The 25,004-nt window shown below is 45.6% G+C and overlaps 1 protein-coding gene and 1 non-coding gene across 2 annotated transcripts in view; both read left to right on the top strand.

The window, feature by feature from the left end:
• Positions 1-25,004, top strand: part of EXOC2 (exocyst complex component 2) — a 729,898-nt gene that overhangs the window by 681,763 nt on the left and 23,131 nt on the right. Inside the window, exons 23-24 of the mRNA XM_049765112.1 lie at positions 1,433-1,549; positions 7,418-7,559. Of these exons, the coding sequence (XP_049621069.1) occupies positions 1,433-1,549; positions 7,418-7,559 (259 nt within the window). The remainder of the gene's footprint in view (positions 1-1,432; positions 1,550-7,417; positions 7,560-25,004) is intronic.
• On the top strand, positions 8,405-8,511 carry LOC125996705 (U6 spliceosomal RNA). The gene has a single exon (XR_007491387.1). It is a non-coding gene; the product is annotated as a U6 spliceosomal RNA (small nuclear RNA).

Here is a 25,004-nt window from a genome sequence, read left to right as displayed (position 1 = left end):
TGTCCCTAGACGGTGGCTTTAGGGCCACTTTGTCATCCAGGGATAGGAAATCAAAGGTGCCTGAGAGTCAGTGCTGCTCCTGAAAGCCGTGGGGCCCCTGAGAAGCCATAGTAGCAGTGACCCAGGCCACTTCTGGAATCTTCTGGATGCAGATTGGTCCCTCCTGACTGCCAAATGATGTTTCTCTCATTAACACTGGGATCTGGTCCTTTTGAATAGAAATTTCTTTTCCTGGCAAGAGCCCGGGAGATGGTAGGCAGTGGGCCCAGCTCAGAAAATATTTTAGACTTTTGATGAGTGGGGCCAAAAAGATGGTGTAGTGGATAGAGTGTCTTACACACAGCTGACCCAGGTTCAATCCCTGTAACTGCATAGGGTTTCCTGAGTCCTGCCTGGAGTGACCCCTGAACAGAGCCAGGCAAAAGCTCTGAACACCACCAGGTGTGGCCCTAAAAGAAAAAATAAGTCAGTGAGACCCACATCTCCTGAAGGAGCCCATGGCACCAAGTGACGGGGCGTTCATAGGTGTGTCTGCATTTTATTGTACTTATTTAAAAATAGTTGTTGGAGGGGCTGGAGCAGTGGCACAGAGATAGACCGTTTGCCTTGCATGTGGCTGACCTAGGACAGATTGCGGTTCGATCCGGCGTCCCATATGGTCCCACCAAGCCAGGAGCAATTTCTGAGCGCATAGCCAGGAGTAATCACTGAGCATCACAGGGTGTGGCCCAAACCCCCCCCCCCAAAATAATAATAATTTTTGGAATGAAATAGTTGTTAAATAATATGCCTGAGAAACCCAGAGTAATGGCATTATGAAACACAGACCTCAGTAATAAATTTTTTTTTGCGGGGAGGGCCACATCCAACAGTACTCAGGGCTTACTCCTGGCTCTGCACTCAGTAATACCTCCTGGTGGACTGGGTAGGCCGGGGGACCATCTGGGATGCAGGGATCGAACCTGTGTTGACTTCTTGCAGGGCAAATGGCCTCCCTGCTCTTCAAACCCAACATAAAAGCTTTTAAATATAAACAGATGGTGCAGGCTTGTCTTGATTTCTTTAGTGTGTGTGTGTGTGTGTGTGTGTGTGTGTGTGTGTGTGTGTGTGTGTGTGGTTTTGATAAACAGCATAATCAGTAGAATAACCCTTGAACAGTATCCAATCTAACTTCCTGATAAACTTTGTGTCCTCATCTCAGGTGGACCCAGAGCAGATTCCCACACTGATTTTGTTGTTGTTGTTGTTGTTGTTGTTATTGTTGCTTTTTGTGTTTCCTCTCTATTCATATTGGGAAAAACTAAGTGGGCTCCTTGACAGTAAACCCCAAGAGGGACTGAACATGCTTATTTCCCCAGCCCTCAAATTTTGTTACTGGAAATGCAGGTTTGTTTGTTTTGTTTGTTTTGTTTTAAATGTGCTTTGCTTCTAGGAACAGCGGCTCTTGATCCTCCTGAGCAACTGCCGCTACCTCGAGCGTCGAACCTTCCTGAACATCGCGGATCATTTTGAGAAGTTCAGCTTCCAAGGAACAGAGAAGATCACTCAGGTCAGCGGGGACATCCGGGGGCCAGTGCTGGGTATCACCATCCCCTTCCCTCCCACCCAGATGCTTTCCCAGAAGCCTTGTGCTGGCATCTGCCTATCCTGACCTCCCTCTCACCCTGCCCTCCTCTGCCCACATTGCTTCCTCCTCTTCGCCCACCCTGCACCCTGCACCCCCAGCTCCCCTCTTTTCATCACCCACTGGAGCCCAAAGAAAGAGCTGGCTTTACTTCCCCTTAAACTATTCCAAGAGAATATTCCAGGAGAAAAAAGGGGGAAAGGAGATTACATGCCCCGAGTCTCTCAGAATTCTCTCGTTTGGGCTCTTCCTTAGAGCCAGGGCTGTGCTCTGAGTGGGTGCAGACTCCCCTTCCTGTCCTGCTGCTCTCACGTGTGTTTCCTCTCTCCTTTTCAGATGGTCACATGACACCGCTGCTCACGTAGTAAGCATAGTAGGAAAAGGGGTGCTTTCAAAGGCATGCATGCATGTGCGTGCGTACACACACACACACACACACACACACACACACAGGAGTGTACAGGCAGAAACTGCCTTCACCCCGCTGCATGCTGATCTGTAAATTCGCCCCCAGGATTTTTCCCGGAAGGATGCATCGGTGGAATGAGGCTGAGCAAAAAAATTGAATCCACTATAGTATTGAATTCACTATAGTAGTAGTAGTTGTTGTTGTTTTTAAGTTCTACTTTATTTTTTCCCCCAAGAAAGCATTAAACAGGGGAAAATATAAAGTCACCTTGCTATTAAGGGTAGGCAGGTTCCTGGGCCCAGTGATTTATCAGATTTCTAAGTAAAGCTAAGTTTGAATGACTTTTTAATGTCAGTACAGTTCTCTTAGTGCCACAACTGAGAAAGATAAGCATCCGGTTCCTCTTATCAAAGAAGATACTCTTCATGGCCCGCCTGCTTTTTACGAGTGGTGCTTCCAGTTCATGAACTAGCTGGGATTTTTTTTTTTTTTCACAAGAATGAAAATGTCAAAGTGGGTGGCTCTGTCTTGCTTTCCTGCCTTTTCGTAAAGATTAATCATCCTGATGAGAAATGTTGTGACTTGACACTGGAGGGTCAAATGTCATGTTTGTTTCTAGAAATTTGGGGTGGGGTGGAGGGGTGGAGAACTCAAAGGTGTGTTGTCTCACTGTCTTGCAGACTGAACTTAAGGGGTGTAGGAAGTGGGCACTTTGGTCTTTTTCAGGGACAATGATGGCATGCAGGAATATACTATTTACTGGAGGATTTTTTTTTCCTCCTCTATGAATGCCACATACTAGAATGTAATGAGACATTCTTTAGGTGTTGGGTTGAGGTTTGGTTATTCCACAGTTCCCAGAAGGGAAAGGGGTATCCCATACCCCCATCTGGGGAGAACAGGAGAAGCTGATTCTGTAACAATTCTCTGCAATAAATGATGCATAGATATAGAGGTTATAACAGGCAAGAAAACACACACTGCAAGCTGTTCTCATACAAATATTTCTCATACAAATGAGAAATACTTGATACAAATGGGAACTATTTCAAAGGCCTCAATTTACTACATACTAGAAGAGGTTATTTTTTTTAATCGATAAATTACGTATTATGGAAGCAATCATTTTGGCTTTTTGGGGGGCTTTGCAGTTGGAAGTAGGAGCTAATTATTGCTGCAGCTGACATCACTAAGACAGAAAAACAACAATAACAACAAAAAACATATCTCCACAATCAGTTTTGACACTCTATATAACCTTCTTGCCAGATTTCTCAAGAGCAGGATTAGATTATGAGTCTTGGGGGAGGCTTAGAGTAAGCCTAGTGTTCAAATCATTTTGAATAAATTATAAATGTGTTTAAGTGATTGAGCTGTGTGTGACAGGAAGACTGAGTTAGCATTGGTGGTATTGGTCTGGTTTTGTTCATTTTGTTTATGGTGAGTAAAGCTGCAAATTTCGTGGTACCTACCCAGGTACCATGTCGCTGGGGCAACACATATCTCACCATAAGAAGAAGCTGCCTTTGCCTCTTTGGATGGTGTAGAACCTGAAAGGGTTTGATGCCAGAACAATCAACCTAGAAGTCCCAGGTCTGTCCTGCTGCTCTAGTGATTGGCTCTGGAAATAAAGGCTCCGTCTGAGCTTCTCTCACTTCCTGTCACTGTCACTCGCTGTCAAGGTTGAGTTTTGGGTATCATCTGGGGGTTTGCTGGTTCTTTCAGCTTTATTGCCACCCGCTTCCTTACGGCTACTTCCCTTCACAGTGGCACAAGAACTGCCCTCCCTCTTGGTCCTCATCTTCCAGGGCAAAGTTGGGTCAATTTGAATCTTGCATCTCTGCTCGAGTGTTCTAGAAGCTCATGGAATTGACTCAAGGAGCAATAGGACAGCAGGCAAGCCGTTTGCTATGCATTTAGATAACCCAGTTTTTATCTCCAGCACCTCATAGAGTTGGCCACTCTCTTCCAGGAGTGAACCCTGAGCACAGTGCCCCCCCCAAAAAAAAGGGAGAAGAATAAATTGGATGACTTACTAGTCATTTTTCTATGTATGACCAATATATGCCTGTATTTTAACAGTGGAAGGAAATTCCTAGAAGTAGAATTTCTCTAGAGACTCTTGATAGAACTTGTCAGGTTGCTTTTTAGAAGCTGGTCTAGCAGATTTAGATCATCACTACAGATTGGCGAGCGCGGGCGTGTGTGTGTGTGTGTGTGTGTGTGTGTCTTGGGTGGTTTCAACCACACCCAGCGGTGCTCAGGGGTTACTCCTGACTCTGCGCTCAGAAATCACTCCTACTAGGAGTCCTACTAGTGATTGGGACCATATGAGATGACAGGGATCACACCCGTGTCCACTGCATGCAAGGCAAATGCCCTCCCTGCTGTGCTATCACTCCAGTCTCACCAAAGGCAATTTTCATTGTCCCTAGTGTTTGCACACTAACAGTGAATTTGGAAGTTTTACACTTGTACACTTTCACCTGATTCAGAAGTGGAACCATAATCATTGAGCACATCTGACATTCGGATTCTTGGTTGCCTTCGGGTTTTGAACACCTAAACCACTCATGTCCCAGCACAAGGGAGGGGAGAAGGTGCTTCTTGTTTGTTTAGTGCATTTTGTTCATGATTATTTTTAAGATTTCCCCATAGTTTATTGATCTTTTTTTCCTCTTCTTCCTTTGTCTTCTGTAATGTGGCGGTCAGGGCTTGCAGGCTTGGTTGTGATGTGCTCAGAGGGTCACACACTTTGTATGTGGTATTGGGAATCCCAAACACATGAGGCAGCATGGATTAAACTCAGGACCTGATACCAGCAAGGCAGGTGTGTGGTTTTGATCTGCTGTCTGGGCCACATGTTTCTTATCTAGAATATGTCCAGGAAAGATCCCCAATATCCTCAGTTTTAAAGATTTATTTGCATCTTGAACCAGACATGTTCTATTTTATGCTGTGATTGTCGGTTTTTTTTTTTTAATTTTGCTTAATTTTATTGTCAGTCCTCAGTTTTGTCTGAGATCATTCGATTTCCTAGATCAGTGGTGATTTCTCTGTGTCTTCATTATCACATTATCTCTTAGCATTTTTTTTCATTATCTTCATAACATGTGTTAGAGAAATCTTGTTCAGAGGTGGTCTTTATGTAATGAATTGTCAATTTATTTCCGAATTTAAGATCTTATAGACAAAAACTATCAGTTGGCCATACATGCTCTTGCTAACTTAATACTGAACTTAATTTATGTGTGTGTGCGTGTGTGCATTTGGGGCCATGCCCAGCTGTGCACCGGGCTTCTTAGTGACTCTATGTTTGGGTTGGGGGTCACTCCTGATTGTACTGGAGGACCATATGCACTATTGGGGCTCAAACCTGTGTCGACCTCTGCAAAGCAAACGTTTTAACCCATTATTTAAATTTTTTTTTGTCAGAGAAAGGCCAAAATAACCATTTGATCTCACTTACCTGGGAAATCTTAAAAGCAAATGATTCAAAAGAACAGATTTTGCTTATGAGAAAGGAGACTCAGCCTTGAGGGAAGAGGAAAGGTTACAGGCAGCCACCATAACATGACCATGTCTTGACATGGGCTGTGTGGATTCTGTGGCAAACCATCACTCAGAGCTCGTGTTTCCAAGCCATGGTCAATGGTGACTACATGCTACTCCCTTTGCTCTACACCCTCACGAGCTCAGACAGCTCTTTTTATTTTAGCCAATCTTCTTTCAAATGGCTTTCTGATACACAGTGATGTTAGCCCTTTCCCCAAATATCCTAGATGTAGTTCCTCTCTATAGACCTCTAAACCATCTTTTATCATTACGTTGTGTTTATACCATGATTTTTCTACTTCCATGTGTTATTGGCGCACTAAAGTTAGTCTAAAAAATGGTCTGGATTCAATGCAGAAATGCCCCCTGCACTCCCATATTCATCGCAGCATTATTCACAATAACCAGAATCTGGAGACAACCCAAGTGCCTGGTAATAAATGGGTGGCTAAAGAAACTGTGGCACATCTACACAATGGAATATTACGCAGCTGTTAGGAAAAGTGAAGTCATGAAATTTGCTTAGACACAGATGGATATGGAGCGTATTATGCTGAGTGAAGTGAGTCATGAGGAGACACAGAATGATCACATTCATTTGTGGGATATAAAAAAAAGATAGTATAATATTAATATCCTGCAACAATAGAGACAAGGGGCAGAAGGACCAGTCTGTGGTAGGAAGTTTACCACAAAGAGCGATGAGTGCAGTGAGGGCAGAGAAGGCTATGACATTGGTAGTTGGAAATGATCAGTCTGGATAAGAACTGGGTGCAAAAGGAGATTACATTTGATAGGCATGATATCCCTTCAATAATACTATTATGAATCATAGGGCCTGAGAGAGAAAGAGAGAGAGAGAGAGAGATAGAGAGAGAAATGTCTGCCCCACAACCAGAGTGAAAGCACAGCAGGTAGGGCATTTGCCTTGCATGCAGCTGACCCAATTTGATCCCTAGTATCCCATATGGTCCCCCTAGTCTTCCAGGAGTGATTTCTAAGTGTAGAGCCAGGAATAAACCCAGAGCACCACCAGGTATGGTTCCAAAACCTAAACAGACAAGCAAACAGAAACATAAATGTCTACCTCAGAGGCAGGCGAATGAAGGTAGGAGGGAAACCGAGATCATGGGTGGCAGGAAAAGTTCCCCAGGTAAAGTGATGAGTGTTGGACATTGTGTGCCTGAAACTCAAATCACGAACAACTTTGTGACTGTGTATCTTACAGTGATTCAATTAAATGATTTATTTACCGTTTTTTTTTTTTAAATAAAGAAAGCAAAGACCATGGTCTTTTTCAGCACTCATGATGCATGGTCCAGTCTGATTGGAAACAGTGAGGGGTCGTTTAGCAGAGCCTTTTCCTCAGGCAGGAGAGGTGGATCAACAGGCCTAGCAGACCTAGGTTTTATCCCAGGCCCCTCGAGCAATGACCCCTCAGTACTGCTGGGTGCGACTCAGAAAATGTGAAACCAAACAAAGTCCTTTGTCTCATGTGTGGAAGTAATCCCACATATGGATGAGTTGCCCCATTTCCTGGCAGGTGCAGTTGCCTGTCACTTGTGGGAATTCAAGTCTCTGTGTTCCCGAATTGACTGTTTCCTCTTTCCTGGCTGGTCTCACCTCCGTACCCCTTGTCATGGCTCAGCGCTCCTGGTCTTTGATTCTCAGACGAGGCTCCAGCTCCCTGCACCCCATCGTCTCAGAACCTCCCGGACTTTGGGTCTCACCTCCCCGACTTCTTGGCCTTTGGGGTGCCAGTGATTCCAGCTGTCTTCACACGGGGCTGCAGCCGACCCGCTAGTGATCTTCCCCATCCCTGTCCCTAGGTGAGCATGGCCGCCCTCAAAGAATTGGACCAGAAGCTCTTCGAGAATTACATTGAGTTGAAAGCGGACCCCATTGTGGGCTCCTTGGAAACCGGAATCTACGCGGGCTACTTCGATTGGAGAGACTGCCTGCCCCCCACAGGTGAGTCAAGGCCTGGCTCTGCATGGAGCCAACGCTGGTCCCCTACCCCAGAATGAGCACACAGGCAATGATGGGAGCTCAGTACTTTCTAATTCACTTAGATAAGACAGATTTCTAGAGGTCACAGGGGTTGTTTTTCTCTGAATAAGGATTCAGTAGAGATCAAATAAGAACTTTGTTTTCATCCTGTGTTCCTCCGCATTCTGCCACTTGGACCCCTGGTTTCATGTTCATGAATGCCCCCCCCCCCAATTTATATGATTTTCACCCCACTGTGCCCCCATTACAGTGTCTTGACTAGGGCCACATGATCACTATTTAAGAAATACAGATGCCAAGTAATGACTGGATTGACTTTTAGCACTTACTCTGGACTTTAAGTGCTTTTTCGTTTTGGTTATGGTGCTCGGGCCACACCTGGTGGTGCTCAGGGCTTACTCCTGGCTCTGTGCTCAGGAAACACTCCTGATAGTGCTCTAGAAACTACGGGTAACACATGGGGATCAAACCCGAGTCAGCTTCATGCAAAGCAAGTGCCTTCCCCACTGTACTATCTCTCTGGCCCCCAGCACTCTTCTTTTTTCACTCATAATATTCTCCTACTAATGGTGAGATTTGTGATCACTGTCTCTTTTTCTGAGCTTAAGCTCAAGTTTTTGATCATCTGCGATTCTATCCCCCTTTTCTTTTTAATACCTTATTGACTGTTATTCTCCAATGCTTACACCCCAGAGGCGTGGGTCAGACACTCCCTGGTCCACATAGACAGTTGTCTGGCTGAGTGACAGTTTCCTGCAAGGCATTTGCAGCCAGCCTCCGAAAACCCGCGTTGGAAATGGGTCACGGTGCTTGTACCAGTGGCACATATACTAAACTTGGAACTGTACGGAGAAGATTAGCATGGCCCCTGCATAAGGATGACACACAAATTCGTGAAGTGTTCCATTTTTTTTTTTAAGGGAAAAATAAAAGAAATAGGGCCACTCCTCCTTAGACCCAGAGATGGGAGCTGAGAGGCGGGAGTGGGAGGAGTTACTGGCTAGTCAGTGGGACGACTGGCACAGCTCAGAATAATCTTGGATCGTGGACAAAAGTCACTCCTGTCACTTCATACTGGGCCTTTGAAAAACTGACACTGCCGGCTGCATTGAGGTACTTTGTAGAGGAGGAGCCAGATTGCTGTGGCCATGTTTGGAAAGCGGGGTATCCCTGAAGGGGCCTTACAGAAAATAAATAAATAAAAGAAATGGGTGGGGGGGGCTCACACAGATGAGCCGGATCAAACACAGGCGCTTTAGTATTGAACTGTTCACAGGTTCTGCCATTTTGGTTAAGTGCTTTATTGTTTTCTTTATTTGAGGGGGGATTTAGGGCCTCAGAGAGGTGCTCAAGGCTCCCTCCTGGCTCTGCACTCAAGGGTCGCTCCTGGTGAGGCTCAGGAATGGAGTCTGGGAAGGCCATGGATATGGCCGGCACATGATCTGCTACACTCTTGCTTTTGCTATGTGTTGCTCTTAAATTCTTTGGGGTTCTGTTGTTTCATGTTTGCCTGAAGAGGTGACGAAACAGTGATCAAACCATGGTGTCTAAAAGAGGGAAAGAGAGACGGTGGGGCGGGGAGACACAGAGAGTCAGAAGTGGAGGGAAACTGGAGACATTAGTATCAGTGGCAGGAAATGTGCCCTGGTGAAGGATGTATATTGAATGACTGAAAGTCCATCAAGAACAGCTTGGGAACTGTGTATTTCACAGTGATTCATTTACAAAATTCATTTTTAAAAATATCTAAACTCTAAACTGGAACCCCAAAGTTCCTCAGCTTTTCTATGGGCAGTTAGGCTGACACAGATACATCATTCTCTAAACTCAGTCACTACCATCATAGCAGCCTGTCCCCTCCACTTGACTCACCTCCATTGACCTTTTCTCCCTTTGGAGGGAAGATCTCCCAAACAGTGCTCACCCCAGCAGCAGTGCTCAGGCCTCCCAAAGTCTACACCCTATGATGATTAAGAGAAAATCATGTGGAGCAAACCTGGGGTCTGGTGCATGCAGACATGTGTCTGATTCCATGTCTGACCTCTCCAGACCCTTCCTTCCTTCTCTTGCACGTCCTTCGTGGTCCTGTGGGATGACAGCTCACATCCAAATATATGCTCTGGACCTGTTAATCAAGGATAACGATAATGGGCTTAAAATAATCCTAGGTGCTAGGAGGGAGAGTAGGAGGCAGGGAGGAAGGGGAGGAGGGAGGGAGGGGGAGAGAGAGAGAAAGAGGGAGAGAAAAGAGAGAGAGAGAGAGAGAGAGGTGGGGAGAGGGAAGGGGAGAAGGGGGAGAGGAGAGAGTTTGTTCAGTGGTTAATGCTGTATCTGGACAAGCTTGCATGCTGCCTACCTGGATTTGAACCCCGGTACCCTATATCTGCCCTGAGCCTTGCTAAGAGTGATCCCTGAGTGCAGAGCCAGAAGTTCTGAGCATCTCTGCGTATGGTCCCCCCCCCCCCACACACACACCGAATCCTCATAGTATCTCTTCACTTGTTTCAGGTCTTGCCTCAGCCCAGCATCCCACATCCCCTCTATCACACACCCCACTTCTGCCCCCACTGCCCATCTCATCTGTATTCCGTGGACTGTCCAGAACCTTCCACCTCAGGGTCTCTTGAAGATGCTCTTTTCGCTTGAACCACAGTTCCTCCCCGTCTCGCCAGTTCTGCACAGATGCAGCTCTTGGTCCTCAGGTCCCGACTTCACTCTTGCCCCATCCCCAGCCAGTGCCATGGTCCTTCCAACACCGGCTGATGTCGGCTTCTCCTGGGGAAGTGAGTCACATTTTCTCATCTCAGATGATTGTGTTGAGGCCGCATCATGCCCTGGGGTCCAAAGTGCAAACTTGAACCCGGTTCAGGCATGTGTCGTGGGCCTGTGGGTGCAGCTTGCACGGTCAGATGGCTGTTGCATTTGCGTAAACACACAACTTTTGACAATAGGACCCATCCCAATGCCTCCATCTGACTCCCAAGTTTCAAGCCTCAGGGCCCCCAGCTGCCCAGGACCATATTTCTGGACATGAGAAAAGTTGGACTATGCCTATGGCTTATCCTGTGTCGCCCGGGTGTAGGAGAGAAATTGCACCCCCAGTTCCTCAACAGTGCTCTGATTCCTTGACTCAGGCTCATAGAAAATGCCTCCTCCCCCAGCTTCATGCCTTGGTTTCCTCAAAGCCCCAGCAGCCTCACTTCCATCTAGTGGGGCCAGCAGCAGCCCCTCATGGCCTCCCCAGCTGAGCAGCTGGGCCCTAAGTCCCTCATACCTTTGTGGCTGGTCTGAGTATACTGAGGGTCTGTATATATGTCTGTCCCCGACTCAGGGGCCCTAGACTAGGACATTCACAACTTTGTTGACCACTCTTAGGGACCTGCCTTTGGCCTTGGACCACAGTCTGCACCTCCTGGCTGCTGCTTTCTTCCCTTAGGAATTTTTGTTCTTTGCTTTATGGGCTCAGGGGTCTCTCCAGGGGTTGCTTTGGAGATCCTGAGAGGTACTGGGGTTCGAGCCATGGGGAGCCACATGCACTCCTTTGGCTTGCTCCCCTGGTGTGGACGTTGTCTCCCCGCGTTCGAGTCAGGCCAGTGTCCCCGGCATCATGTCAGCTACTATCAGACATGAGGCCCGTCCCATCAGAAGTGGCCAGCAGATTCTGGGCATGGTCACTCGCCAGGATCGAGTCACTCAGCCCACCAGCCACCTCTCTTCATCTCTCCCAAGGGTTTGCTGCATGGCTCAAGGTGATTTTTCCAGAATATCTGCGGGAAATGCTTGTTCTAGGGTATCCCATTTCCTGGAATTTTCTCACTCTCTCTCTTTACTCTCTCATCCTCTCACTTCCCAAGTGGCCTTTGATGGACGCTCATTCACTTGCATTGATGGGAGTACTTAGCTCTCTCTCCCACGCTCGTCTCTCTTCTCTCTTCCCTTTCTCCCTCTCTTTCCTGTCTCTCCTCTCTTTTTTCTCTCCTTCCTTGTCTTCCTCTCTCTCCTCTCTCTCTCCTCTCTTTCTCTCTCTCTCTCTCTCTCTCTCCTCTCTCTCTCTCTCTCTCTCTCCTCTCTCTCTCTCTCTCTCTCTCTCTCTCTCTCTCTCTCTCTCTCTCTCTCTCTCTCTCTCCCACACACATTTTCAGCAGCTTCTGAATGAAACATCAGGAAGACCTGATGCATTTGCAGACCTCGGTATTGTCACTTGGCCAAAACAATAATAATAATAATAATAATAATAATAACAACAACAACAACAATAATTTACAACTTACATGCATGCAGGCTTTTTTGGGGAGCCTTTCTGACCGTTTGCTCTCTTCAGTTATAAGTCATACCAGGTTGTACTTATGAGCACTGATTTCCTTCTCCTTTGGTGTGGGGGTGTGGAGTTGCTCGGGCGATTCTGTGGGGAATCAGGGAATCCCGAGTCCGCCTCCCCGTTTGCAGTACTGTGGTGCCCATGACTGAGCTGACTCGGCCCGGCCCGTGTGCTCTCTCACACGGCCGCTGAGGCTGAGGCCCTGAGCAGACGTCAGTCTGGGACTCGAAACTCGAGACAAGGTGCTCTGCTCTGTACCACCTCGAAGCCTGCAACTCCTGTGCAGTTGTTTAGTTTTGGTCAGGGTCCGTTGGTGCTCAGAGATGCCACTCTCATCTCTGTGCTGAGGATTGTTCCTGGTGTGTTTAGGGGACCCAGTGTGATGCCCAGGGCCAAGCCCAGACTCCCTTATGCACCTTGTCCGTCGAACCTCAAGCTCTGGCCACAACTTCCAACTTCCCCTGCCTGGCAGCCAGCAGCAGAGCCCCAGTGGGGTCCATGCAAGACCCCCTCTCGTTGGCTCTCTCTGTCTCTCAGCCTCTCTGTCTCTCTGCCTCTCTATCTGTCTGCCTGTCTGTCTCTCCCTTTCAATTGTCTTGGTAGTGAAAGTGTGCCCCTATGAACCACAGGCATGAGTCGAGACTTGAGCCCAAAACTAATCCCCGGATTCATTTTAATAATAGTTTGCAAAACTATTATTAAGACCCAAACAATAGCACAGCGGGGAGGGCATTTGCCTTGCATGCAGCCAATCCAGGTTTGATCCCTGCCATCACTCTAGGGTCCCCCTAGTCTGCCAGGATTAATTTCTGAGCACTGAGCCAAGAATAACCCCTAAGTACTCCTGGGTGTGTCCCCAAAACCAAATCAAAATTAATAGTTTATGGCCTCAGGATGCTTAGTATCTTACATTACTGTTCTGCCAGCTCATGTTGGGTTGTTTGTTTGTTTTTTAGCAATAGCTTTTTTTCTTTCTTTCTTTCTCTTTTAAGAATTTCCTTCCCTGCTGAGCACATGAGTAGGTCATCTCTGAGTTCGAGGTTTGTCGAGTGCTTCTCAGGGGCATAGAAAAGGCCAGTCCATGCTCTTTTCTCTTCCCTCAGCCACACTGTGCTCTGTCTGTCCTTTGTGTCATTTCAGCTTCAGGATCCCTCCCTGACCCCTCAGCCAGCCACACACATAGTCATAAGGTGACTTTGGAGTTTGGTTCAAGGTGTCTTGAGTGGAGGCCTCACTGAAGCCCCCAACCAGAATCATTCGACTAAGGCCCCCTTGGGAGTCATTGCTCTGAGCTGCTTCCCTCTTGCCTGGGCCGTTTTTTGCAAATCATCTGGGGGAACGGACAGGTGACGAGTCGCCAGAGTTAGCAACCAATTTAGCATCTCTGATACTGCGTAGAATAATTTTTTTTTTAGAAGAAAAAAAATGTCCAGTTGGCTCATGGCATGATTCAAGTAGAAATTTCCGGCACAGCCAGGGCCGGGCCTCGAGTGGTGAACTTGACCGTTGGCTATTTAAATGGTGGTGCTTCAGTATTCATGTATCTATCAGTGGCAGATGATTCGGGTTAGTTCTGAGTCACCTAACCGACTCTGACTAATTTAGTCAGAGCGTTGATCAATTTGTAGCCTTATTGCTGAAAGTTGTTCGACTTTCAGCTTAATTCATAAATATACTTGCCCACTCGCATCTTTAAGAGAACTAAACATGACAGGGCTTCGGTAGTGACAGGGCCCATGGCTAGCAGGTGAGAAGCCCTGGGTCCAGTCCCCTGCACCACAAATGAAACGAATGATAATATCAGCAATAACAATGAAATTAAATAATTGTACCTAGTGCATAATAAAAATAATCTTTAGGGAAAAGGCTTACGTGGGGGCTGGAACAATAAATAGCACAGCAAGGGGAACACTGCCTTGCATGCATCTGACCCTGATTCAATCCCCAGCACCATGTATGGTCCCCTCCAAACGCCACCAGGAATGATCCCTGAGCAGAGGACCAGGAGTAAGTCCTGAGCAGAGCCTGGTGTGGCCCCAAAACCAACCAAATCTTTCCTTAACTATTAGTTCTAATGATGCTTTTCTACCTAAAACATATATATATATAACCTATTTTATTTTATAAATATTTATTTTTATGTCTATTTTATAAAATCTATTTATAAGTATAGAAAACTAGTAGTGTATACATTTATATATAATATATACTGATATATATTTTATATATTGTGACATAAACTATACTACATTTGTATACTAAAATGTAATTTCTATAGAATACATACTTGTATATATAAATAGATGGTATATACTATTCTATATAATCATGATGAATTTAAGCTTGATCATTTTTCTATAGATCAAATACTTGCTGCTCACTTATTCAAAACACTTGGAAGTTACAGCAGTTGACATTCTGTGTGGGGAGGCAAGATAGTCACTCGGGGCATGACTCAGTGCCTTTCTGGAAAGACAGAAACAGAAGCACGCAGCGTTCGTGGCTTCTATCATCGAGAGAGAAAGAAATTCCCAGGTGTTAGGAACCAGCCAGATCAGAAGCCCGGGGGCTGAGAGAGTTTTTCCCACCAGCGAGGAAGAGTCTCGTGAAGAACATTCTCGGGTGGGCAGGCAGCATATCAATCACCGCGAAGGGAGGACTGAATCTCAAATTGCAGGCCGAGGCCAGCACAGCTCTGCGTTGGCTTGACGGGCTCCCAAGAATTTCACTTTCGTTTGGAGGAACCTCCACTCTCGCCTTCTGTCTTGAGAGGCATTTTCACTCGCTGAACCTTAAAAAGAGTTTCAAGTAGGGTTGCTTAATTATCTTTGGCATCTCAGAACTTGAAATATTTCAAAGCCCAGGCAGTTTATCTAATTTCTAGAGAAGAGCTACGTCAGAAGAATGAAGATTAGAGAGAGAGAGAATTTTTTCTTTAATTTTCCAAAATGGAAAAATCTCTACCTCACAACTTGACATGAGTTCTTGAGAAAGGAGATTATTTCAAGGCTCTCGGTCCCTTACAAAAAGACCAGTCTCAAGGCCGGAGAGATAGCATGGAGGTAAGACGTTTGCCTTGCATGCAGAAGGACGGTGGTTCTAATTCCAGCGTCCCATATGGTCCCGCATGCCTGCTAGGAGCGATTTCTGAGCATAGAGCCAGGAGTGACCCCTGAGCGCTGCCAGGTGTGACCCAAAAAACAAAAAAGAAAAGTCTCGCAATATGCATACATGTGTGCCGCTGATAGACATGTATGTCACCCTGCATTGGTGTGTTTATCTCAAGTGAGATGGTTGCTCTGATGGAGCCTATTCTGTGATCCCGCAGGGTCTTTACACACATCATCCTGTTGCAAAGCACTTGAGAAACTAACTGAGCAGTGTTTCCATCCTGCTTTATGAAAAGAGGAGTTGATTCATAAGATGGGGACCCCAGTACAGATCTGCCTTGGGGCTGGCCTTCCCTGGAAAGGGCTGAAACTCCAGGCTCAGTATCTAAATTGGCCACTTTGTTTTTTATTTTGTTTTTGTTTGTTTGTTTGTTTGGTGTAATTCTGCATTACTTTATTACTTAGAGTATAAATCATTGGGGAGTTTTGGAATATGTGTTTTATTTTATTTTTAATAATATCTTTATTTTAGCACCATGATTACAAACATGTTTGTAGTTGGGTTTCAGTTATGGAACAGAATACCTCCCTTCACCAGTGTAACCTTCCCATCACGAGTGCCCCCATCTCCCTCCTCCCACATCCCCTGACTGTATTCGAGACAGACTATTAATGCTGAGTGAACTAAGAGGGAGAGAGATGGACATAGAATAATCTCACTCATCTGTGAGACCTAAGAAAAATAAAAGACAGTATGATAATAATACCCAGAGACCATAGAGATGAGGGCTGAAAGGACCAGCCTATGATATGAAGCTTATCACGAAGAGTGGTGAATGTAGTTAGAGAAGTTTCTACACTAGTGATTATCATGACAGTGGTAGTGAGTGAGGCAAATCAGCCACTTTGGACCTACAAGCATTAAGCCATGATGTCAGCCAGACCCTGGTCGCTGTTGTAAAGGCAGAAAGAACCCCGGACCTGGGAGGCCACTGTGGTAATTTTGAAGATCACAGAAGGACCAAAGTGGTTAGTTCACATCAAAGGGCCCTAAAAGGTCCTTAGACCCAAAGACTGGAAATCTGAAAAGCCTGTGTTCTCTTCAGGCTGTGAATGTGACAAGGGCCTGGAATCTCCTTTTTTTTTCTGGCACAGGTGTTAAGAAAACGGCCCCCTCTTTCCAGGTGTGGAAATTTGGGAAATAGTGCCTTCAAGTCCATGCAGTACCCTATCATTTATTTAGAAATTACATTTCTTCTAATTCTTCTTTAGGAAGAGACAGTACATGTGGGCACAGAAGTGTTTACAGTGATGTTCTTTAGATAAAAGAAAATATTTAAAAAAAAAAATCAGTGCTTGGGACTGAAGAGATAGTATGGAGGCCTTGCATGCCTTGCATGCAAGGTTCAAATTCCGGCATCCCGTATGGTCCCCGAGCCTGCCAGAAGCGATTTCTGAGTGTAGAGCCAGGAGTAGCCCCTGAGCACTGCTGGGTGTGACTCAAAAAACAAAACAAAAAAAAAATCAGTGCTTAGTAGTTAGTTAAATAAATGAGATTTCATGCACACACAGAGATCTTGTCCCTAGATTTGTCAGGGAAAAAGTTGTTCTTTCACTTTCTTGAAAAAATAAAAAAGACCTCATTTGCGATCTTATATCTGATTTGTTAAGGACAAGCCTTCATTCACAATGTGGGGGCAGTGAATTCAATTTTATTTTTTAACCTTATGAGTTGGCATTACTGAATTAATTTTTTAGTCTTGTTTTCTTTTGTTTGCACTCAGAAATCACTCCTGCCAGGCTCAAGGGACCATATGGGATGCCCGGAATCTTACACAGGTCAGCTCTCTGCAATACCCTCCCCTCTGTGCTATTACTTTGCTCTGGCCCATGACTGGAATAATTGTGAACCAGACACATTTACTTTTGAAAAGGAGCACCTCTTCAAAAGGCAAAGGGAAATCCTTCCGAGAGGTCATACTGTGGGAGAAACGGAGGCAGTAGTAGAGCAGCTTCGAGAGGATGCCCAGGTTGTAGCTGTCTTGTCCAGGGAAAAGCAGCAGGTGTCAGGTTAAGGGGGATGGAGCCAGCAGAGACCTAGAAAGGTCTCCCTTCATACAGGAGATTTTCACCCTTTACTTAGCATTTCTGGAGCCGGATTTAACTAGAGAAACAGAAGGAAGGCGGATAAACAGCTGTCCGGTTTCTGCTAGGCTTAGAAGCCAGAAGAAAGACCTGTGATTTGAGCTTTCCAAAATTGCAGCTCAGAAGAATGTCGATAAAATTATCCTGGGAGCAGAGACCTTCCTCCAGCTCCAGGATTGACACCAGGACTCTCCTAAGGTGATGCATGTCCTGGGGTCATCCTGCTCCTGCCTGGGTCTGAGAAGCGCTGCCCACTGCCCTACCTCACCTTAGCACACTATGGGGCATGCCACTTCCAATGGGCATCGAGGGACCTGTTCACAAAGTGAATCCCTGAGTGGAACCCAGTCAGTTGCTTCGCTTTCTCTTCAGTTTTGTTCCTATTTTCAGGCAAACTTTAACTGTATTGTCTTGTGTCTGAATAGTTTCATGGTCCACCCATATACATCACTACCAAACAAGTCCCTTCAAAATTTAACATTTTAGGGAGGATTTAAAGAGAGCAAAGTTCAGCAGAAAGTACTGGCTCCCCTCCCCCTATTCTAATACAGTATATTCTGGGGCCAGAGTGTTACTGCAGTGGGGAGGATGCTTGCCTTGTATGTGGCCACCCCAGATTCAATCTCTGGCACCCCATATATTGCTCCAAGCACCACTTAGGCCAAAAAATATATATAATAATAAAAAGAATACAATAAAATTAAAATAATACAAGACCAAAGCAATAGCACAGTTGGGCCAGGGGGTGGGGGCATTTACCTTGCACGCAGCCAACCCCAGATTCAATCCTAGGTATCTCATATGGTCCCCTAAGCCTGTCAAGAGTGATTTCTGAGCACAGAGCAGGAGTAACCCCTGAATGCTGCTGGGTGTGGCCCAAACACCAAAAATAAGTACGTAAAATAAAATAAAACAGTGCCTTCTTCTAAAGAAATGTAGAAAGTTGCATTTTAAACCAGAAAAGTTAGCATTTACCACCAATAATGTTCTTAGAGTTTTTCTTTATTGAGAAAAGTAGCATTTTTGCATATAAATTACAAATGTGCATTATTATAATTCAACACCACATGTGGATGACATTTCATTCTCCCTAAAAATCTGTCTCCCCACTCATGGCTGACCAAAATCTTTCAAGGGCCCTAATGGTACTTTAGATACTGACCATGGTGAGTAAAGCATTGATTGTCCTGTTTGAATTCAGACTAAATTGAATTTACAGACTTGGAAATAATGTGTAATTGGAACACTGAGGCTATCCTCAAGGAAGTGAGACTAGTCTGTTCATCCGTACACATAAAATAGCATATTTCTTTTGCATACAGAGTGAAAACGGGGACTTTGCCTTCCCACATTGAGAACAGAATTAGACCTTTTATTGCCTATATGGCACTGCTAAGTACCGTATTTTCCGGTGTGTAGGATGACCCCCTACTTTTCCTGTTAACATATAGGCTGTGGGCTATATTCGCCATATAAGACTACCTGCCTTTTTAACGCACACCCAATGGAAATTAAAAAACCTAAGAGAAAAAGAGTAGAACCCTCAACGGTTAACAGTATATGTTTAATAAAGCTAGACTTTGGAGTGCCAGCAATCATTTTACATTTGTTATTTGTAGTGAGTGACTGTGATTTTTTTTTTAATGGTGGTCTGTATTGAGAACAGGGAGAGGAAGCTCCTCCAAGAGCAGCTGGCTGGGGACAGCTAGAAAGAGACAGAGTGCCTCCTCTGCCCCATAAAAGCTGAACAGAGGACTGAGCACTGGAAAGCCACATACCAGCAATGACACCGGGCAGCTGGATGGGATGTAGCGCTTGGTAACTCAGCTCCTCTGTGTGCCCTGAAAGATGAATCGGACAATCAGAGGACTGAGTGATGACGCCTGGCAGCAGGGTGGGATGCAGCGGTAAGGCGGAGGGGGTACGGATCACTCGTCCCTGAAGTTGGATTAAGTTTCATCATGCCATATACTGGCCTATAAAATGACCCCTGACTTATTTTTATTTGTTTGTTTTTGGGCCACACCCATTTGACGCTCAGGGGCTACTCCTGGCTATGCGCTCAGAAATCGCTCCTGGCTTGGGGGGACCATATGGGACGCCAGGGGATCGAACCGAGGTCCATCCTACGCTAGCGCTTGCAAGGCAGACACCTTACCTCTAGCGCCACCTTCCCGGCCCCATGACCCCTGACTTTTAAGAAGTTTTTCATGGGTTAAAAAGTTGTCTTTATACACCAGAAAACATGATCCTTCAACTTGATCAAGGTAACAGTTCCTAACTTGCAAGTTACCAATGGAAAGAGGCTGATGGTCTTTGAAAGGAAACTACCATAATCCCTCCCTGTGTCCTAATATTCTCCTATGTGCCTTGGACTGAGAATGAAAATATAGAGAGAGCCAGAGAGATGGGGCAGTGGGCAGTGCTTCAGTAGCTTGCATGCCGCTGACCCAGGTTTGCTCCCCTGCACATTATGCTCAACTATAAATCACGACATCTGGGCACAGCTAGATGAGGCACCACACCTCCAAATTAAAAAAAAAATTAACAAAATCAACTCGACAAAGAAGCTGAGCCCTGAGTGAACTGATGTTTTTCAAGTGGGGTCGGCCTTGAAGCAAGCACGGAGGAGTCTGCCACACTGTTTCTTTACCTAATTCAGTTCAGGGGGGTGGGGGGGTGTTGTGGGAGCTGCCTCTCTGGTGGTGGGTTGTTTGGCTATTGGGTTGGGGGGGTGACAGGAAGCAGGTGACAAATACAATTTGGTGTTCCCCCCATCCCAGAAAGAGCAAAATGCCAAAATAGATTTGCCCTTTTCTGTTGATTTTCATATGGTCAGTTTTTAAATATCTGCCTTCTTGGTACCCTGCGGTTTTCCCCTTTAAGCGTAAAATCTTGTTTGGGGGAGAGTAATGGGGGTGAAACCACTCTCTGTCCTCTTCTCCTCTGTTGTCATCAGTTTCTCTCTCCCTAGTCCTCGCACCCTCAAAGGTGCTCAAGGACAATCTTACATCGTTCATGCCAACCCAGTCTGTAAGGTTTTTTTTGTTTCTTTTTCCAATACTTGTCCCTAGTACTGACCTGTGCTTCTGTTTGGTTGGTTGGTTGGTTGGTTGGTTTTTAGGGCCATACCTGGTGGCACTCAAGTTACTCCTGGCTCTATGCTCAGAAATCACTCTTGGAAGGCTAGAGATTGGTTGGTTGGTTGGTTGGTTGGTTGGTTGGTTGGTTGGTTGGTTGGTTGGTTGATTGGTTGGTTGGTTGGTTGGCTTTTAGTGCCATACCTGGTGGCACTCAAGTTACTCCTGACTCTATGCTCAGAAATCACTCTTGGAAGGCTAGAGGGACTCTATGGGATGCCGAGGATCAAAACCCATGTCAGCCTTATGCAAGGCAATGTCCTCCACGCTGTGTTATCGCTTCAGCCCCTGGCCTGTGATTTTTAACTAGCTATGTGTAGTTTTTCTTATCTTATTTGCTCTCCTGTGGAACTGTTGGTTCCTGGGAGTAGGAGTGTTTGGGGGGCACAGTGTTGTCTGTGTGCCCCTTTACCCATGTCCTCTCCATCCACTGCTGCTCCCCACCATTCACATGGTCTTAGGATTTCCTTTCTCAACACCATCTCTTCCTTCCCTTGTTTTGCTCTCTCCCTGCCTGAGTGAGCATTTCTCTGTATTGGAGCTGATGTGGGGGCCTCCAGAAGTGTGGGGTTGGGTAGGCAAAGTGGGGAGACCAGCCCCCGATTCCAGGGCAGTTGTGAACTTCCAGAGAGAGGCCATAGATAGTGTTGACTGTGCCTGTGTCAAACTTTGGCATTTTCTGGTGACACTTTGCAGAGTAAGAATCTCTCAAACCTAACTAGTCCTTGTTTTTAATTTGTTTTTTGTTTTTTGGGGGTTGTTTGGCTGTTTTTTTGTTTTGTTTTGTTTTGGTTTGGTTTTTGGTTTTTGGATCATACCCAGCAGCGCTTAGGGGTTACTCCTGGCTCTATGCTCAGAAATTGCTCCTGGCCGGCTCAGGGGACTATAGGGGATGCCGGGACTCAAACCACCGTCCCTCTGCATGCAAGGCAAGCACCTTACCTTCATGCTATCTCTCCGACCCTGGTTTTGGTTTTTACCCCACACCACTGCCACCACCACCACCAATAATAATAATAGAACTTCTGCTCAGTCTCTAGCTCAGCGTCTGTTTATCACCATGCTCCCCCCGTCTTATCTCCTCGCTGTCCCTCAGCACAGGCCCTTGTGGTCTCCTGGGTCCTGATCAGCGACATACCCCAAGTCCAGTGGGAATCACTCAGCCCCTCAAACCTTGTTCCCTGCCCCTGTGCACGCTGGGTCTGCCACTGCTCTTCATTCCCTGAGCTTCCACCCTCCACAGTCTCATGCGACCCTTTCCTCTCTGTCTCTTGCCCTGGGCACCCCAACCTGAAGCTGGGCACACACCCTTCCTTGGGCAGTATTGCCTTCCCCACTTCTTCCCTACCCTTTGCTCAGCATCCTTAGTGTCCCTCACCCCCACATGGACTTGACCTCGGGAGACCCTGAGCAAGTTTTCCCCCCAAATCCACCTTCACTGTCTCCTCTATCTCTTCCTCAATGCTCACAGTCTTTCTTACTGACCATCATCACCTCAGGAACCCTTTCCTGGATCCCCCTAGTTTTTTTTTTTGGGGGGGGGAGATTGCAGCACACAAGCCTGACTGGGTCCAGGTTGTATATATGGACCCCACACTGGACATTGGCCTGGGTAACACTTCCCCCTCATGAGGTCCTTTTCCAGACATTCCTTCCTTGAGTATCCTCCTACCTGACAGTGGCCCACAATACCCCTGGACCCAACACAGCTGCTCTCTGAGCCCACTGTGACCCTGGCACTTGCCAGCCACCTGCTTCCTGTCTTGCTGTACTTTCTGACCTAGTACTACCTGGTGGCAGAGCTTTGGATTCTGGTGATTGACTGACAAAGAAAACTTTGGCATCAGGTCCTTAAGCCAAAGGTGATGGGGCAGAGAGACAACAATGAAAAAAGGAGCCATTGCTGGGCTCATCTCTGAGAGGAGGAGACAGGCACTTTAATGTCACATTTAATTTTCTTTTTTTTAGTACTGTCAGTGTCAAAGAAGAGACCATGGGTTAGTCAATGAAATGAGGAGAGTTACTCCCAAATTACTAGCCCTTCAAATATCGCCAAGTGCTTGTACCACTGAAGAACTCTTAAAAGTAATCACACCTGGCTGCTGTTTTTCTGAAGATCTTGAGCCTGGCCAAATTGTCAGGGCCCAGGTCTCTGAGCTACACAGTCAGGTCGGGGGGCTACTGATTGAACACTTGACTCTTTGGTTTATATTCATTAAAGCCATACCCAGGAGTGCTCAGGTCCCATTCCTAGTTCTGTGACACATGGTGGTATTTGGGAAGACCATAATGTGGTACTGGGATTTGGAGTTGGGCCTTTGAGATCCAAGGCAAGTATCTTGCCTCCTGTACTACCTCCTTGGCCATTCCTGGACACGTTGAAAAATCTGTTGCTACAATTTGGAACTTGGTGGCTGCACTCCCTCTGGTCCTGGAATGGTTTGGCACGTTGAGACCATCTGCTTTTGATCAAAACTAATGCCAACTGAAGACATGTTTTGCCATCTTTGAAGACAAGTCTTAACTCAATTTTCTTGAACTGAGCTTGAACAGAATCATTCTAATTCTGGGACTAATTTTTCTTCATTTCAAGAAAAAAAAAAAAAAGCCTGTAGAGATAGAGTTGAGAAAAACACTTGGGCTGGATCTGTTTAGAAGAGAAAAACACAATTTTACATTCTCTAAAGAAGGATCCTTCTAAGGAGTCTTAGCTCTTTGTAAATCACTGTCACATTCATCAACTTCACCTTGATTTCCTAGCCTTTTTCCCCCCTTTTTTTTGTCCTTAAAGCGGTTTAATGTATTAGAGTCAGCACTATAAAACCATTTGTTCGATGCTCTGGACATTTGGTTATAATTTCTGGGTCTGCCAAGCATTTTTCAATAAAGCTCAATTTTGGCTCTAATGATCTTCAATGTGAAATTTATTAACCTTGAGGTGACCTGTGGCCGACATATTTTCTCCATTGCATGCTTTATCTGTTCAAGTATTTATTTTAATATGTTTTAAATTGATAACTGTTAGCCATGCTCTTTGGCATCAGGGTAAACTAACAGACTATTGTGTAAATAGTCTAAAGCCATTTTTTGGGGGGGTACCTCTTCTCTTAGGCAGATATCAGAGTAGAGAAAACAGTCATACAACTCTTGGTTGACCTGTTGGCCAGCTTCAAAACTGTGAGCTCATGGCCTATCTGGTTTTATCTGTCCCCCCTCTGCACCCACCACCTCTGGGATATGTTATTTTGAAGTCAATCCCAGACATTAGATCATTTCTGCCAAACTGATCCGATAAGGGCTTTATTTTTTTATTTTTTATATTTTTAAAGAAAGAAACAGAAAAGCTATCACCACACTTTCATTATCAGATCTGGAAAAGATTAACAAATCCTTAATCTCATCAACTATCCAGTCACTGTCCAAAATTCTCTGAAAACTTATAAACAGTTGGTTCAGATTGGGATCCATGTTATTATGGCCCTGTGTTGATTTTTGGTTGAGTTCTTGGGTTGGATTTGTGTGTTTATTTGAGCTCTCCTTGTCCCCCTTACCCCCACCTTGGCCTGTTTGGTGGCTAACTCAGGTAGTTTGTTCTGTAGCAACTTAAAACCTGAATTCTCCCATCTATAAATTTGTAGGAAATAAAGAAGTTGTGTCCATTTTAGATTTGGTTATTCCTCATTTTTGCTTTCTTTTGCCAGAGTGTATACACAGTGTGGAGTTTTCTCTATTTTTGCGATGCTAAGATGATAATCAGTTCTCATCAGTGGGTAAATGGGATTCCAGTGTTACCAACCAGTCTCTGCCTTTAGAAGTCTTCATCCACTTTCTGTCTTTGGGTCTTAGCTATATGTGTTACTCATTGCAATAATCCACTATTTCTGTAGTGGCTGCAAACCAGAAATGGTTGACTGGATCGCTAAGTAAAAACTGAGAAATTGTTTCCACTGTAGGTAGTTTTGAAGTCCAGGAAATCCCTGCAGTAAAGGCAGAGTGACTTATACATTATCCGAGTAGCACATCATCAGTGTTGGGGTGAGGGCACTGTCCCAAAGTTAGAAAGATAGAAAGTTCTCAGTTTTCCCTTTAGCCATGAAAATTAACATGTGATGACTCTGACCAGCTTTCCCAGCTGTTTCTAACCCTCATCACAGGGTCCAGAGTGATAGCACGATAGGTAGAACATTTGCTTTGCAGGCGTTCAATCCGTGACATCCCATATAGAACCCAGAGTCTGCCAGGAGCCATATCTGAGCGCAGAGCCAGGAGTGACCCCTGAGAGCTGTTGGGAGTGGCAAAAAAAACCACAAACAAACAAAACTAACCCCCATCACAATCTTCTACTTGGGCTTCTTGAGACATTTTAAACCATCAGGAAAAGTGCAAAGGTGCTTTGTCGGCTGGATCCACAGAATCTCAGTGAGCTCTTAAACTGACAGTAGGGAACTAGGGATTGACAACGTGTCTCAAGGAAACTGAAAAGTTGTTGGAAGGATGCACCTAAGGAGTGTGCTTGTGTGTGTGTGTGTGTGTGTGTGTGTGTGTGTAATGTGGTGTGAGCAGACCCCTAAGGACTGTGTGTGTTGTGTACACACTTGCTTGCACACCTGTTTCCAAGCTCATTGTGGTCAACATCCTATTTCATCAGATTGTTGCATCTCTGGAACCTGCCTCCTGCCCCACTTGTCCCTGT

This window comes from Suncus etruscus, chromosome 18 (assembly GCF_024139225.1).
Source record: "Suncus etruscus isolate mSunEtr1 chromosome 18, mSunEtr1.pri.cur, whole genome shotgun sequence".
Lineage (NCBI taxonomy): Eukaryota > Metazoa > Chordata > Mammalia > Eulipotyphla > Soricidae > Suncus > Suncus etruscus.
The sequence above is the reverse complement of the archived record's forward strand: the minus strand, read 5'-3'. Positions and strand labels throughout refer to the sequence as shown.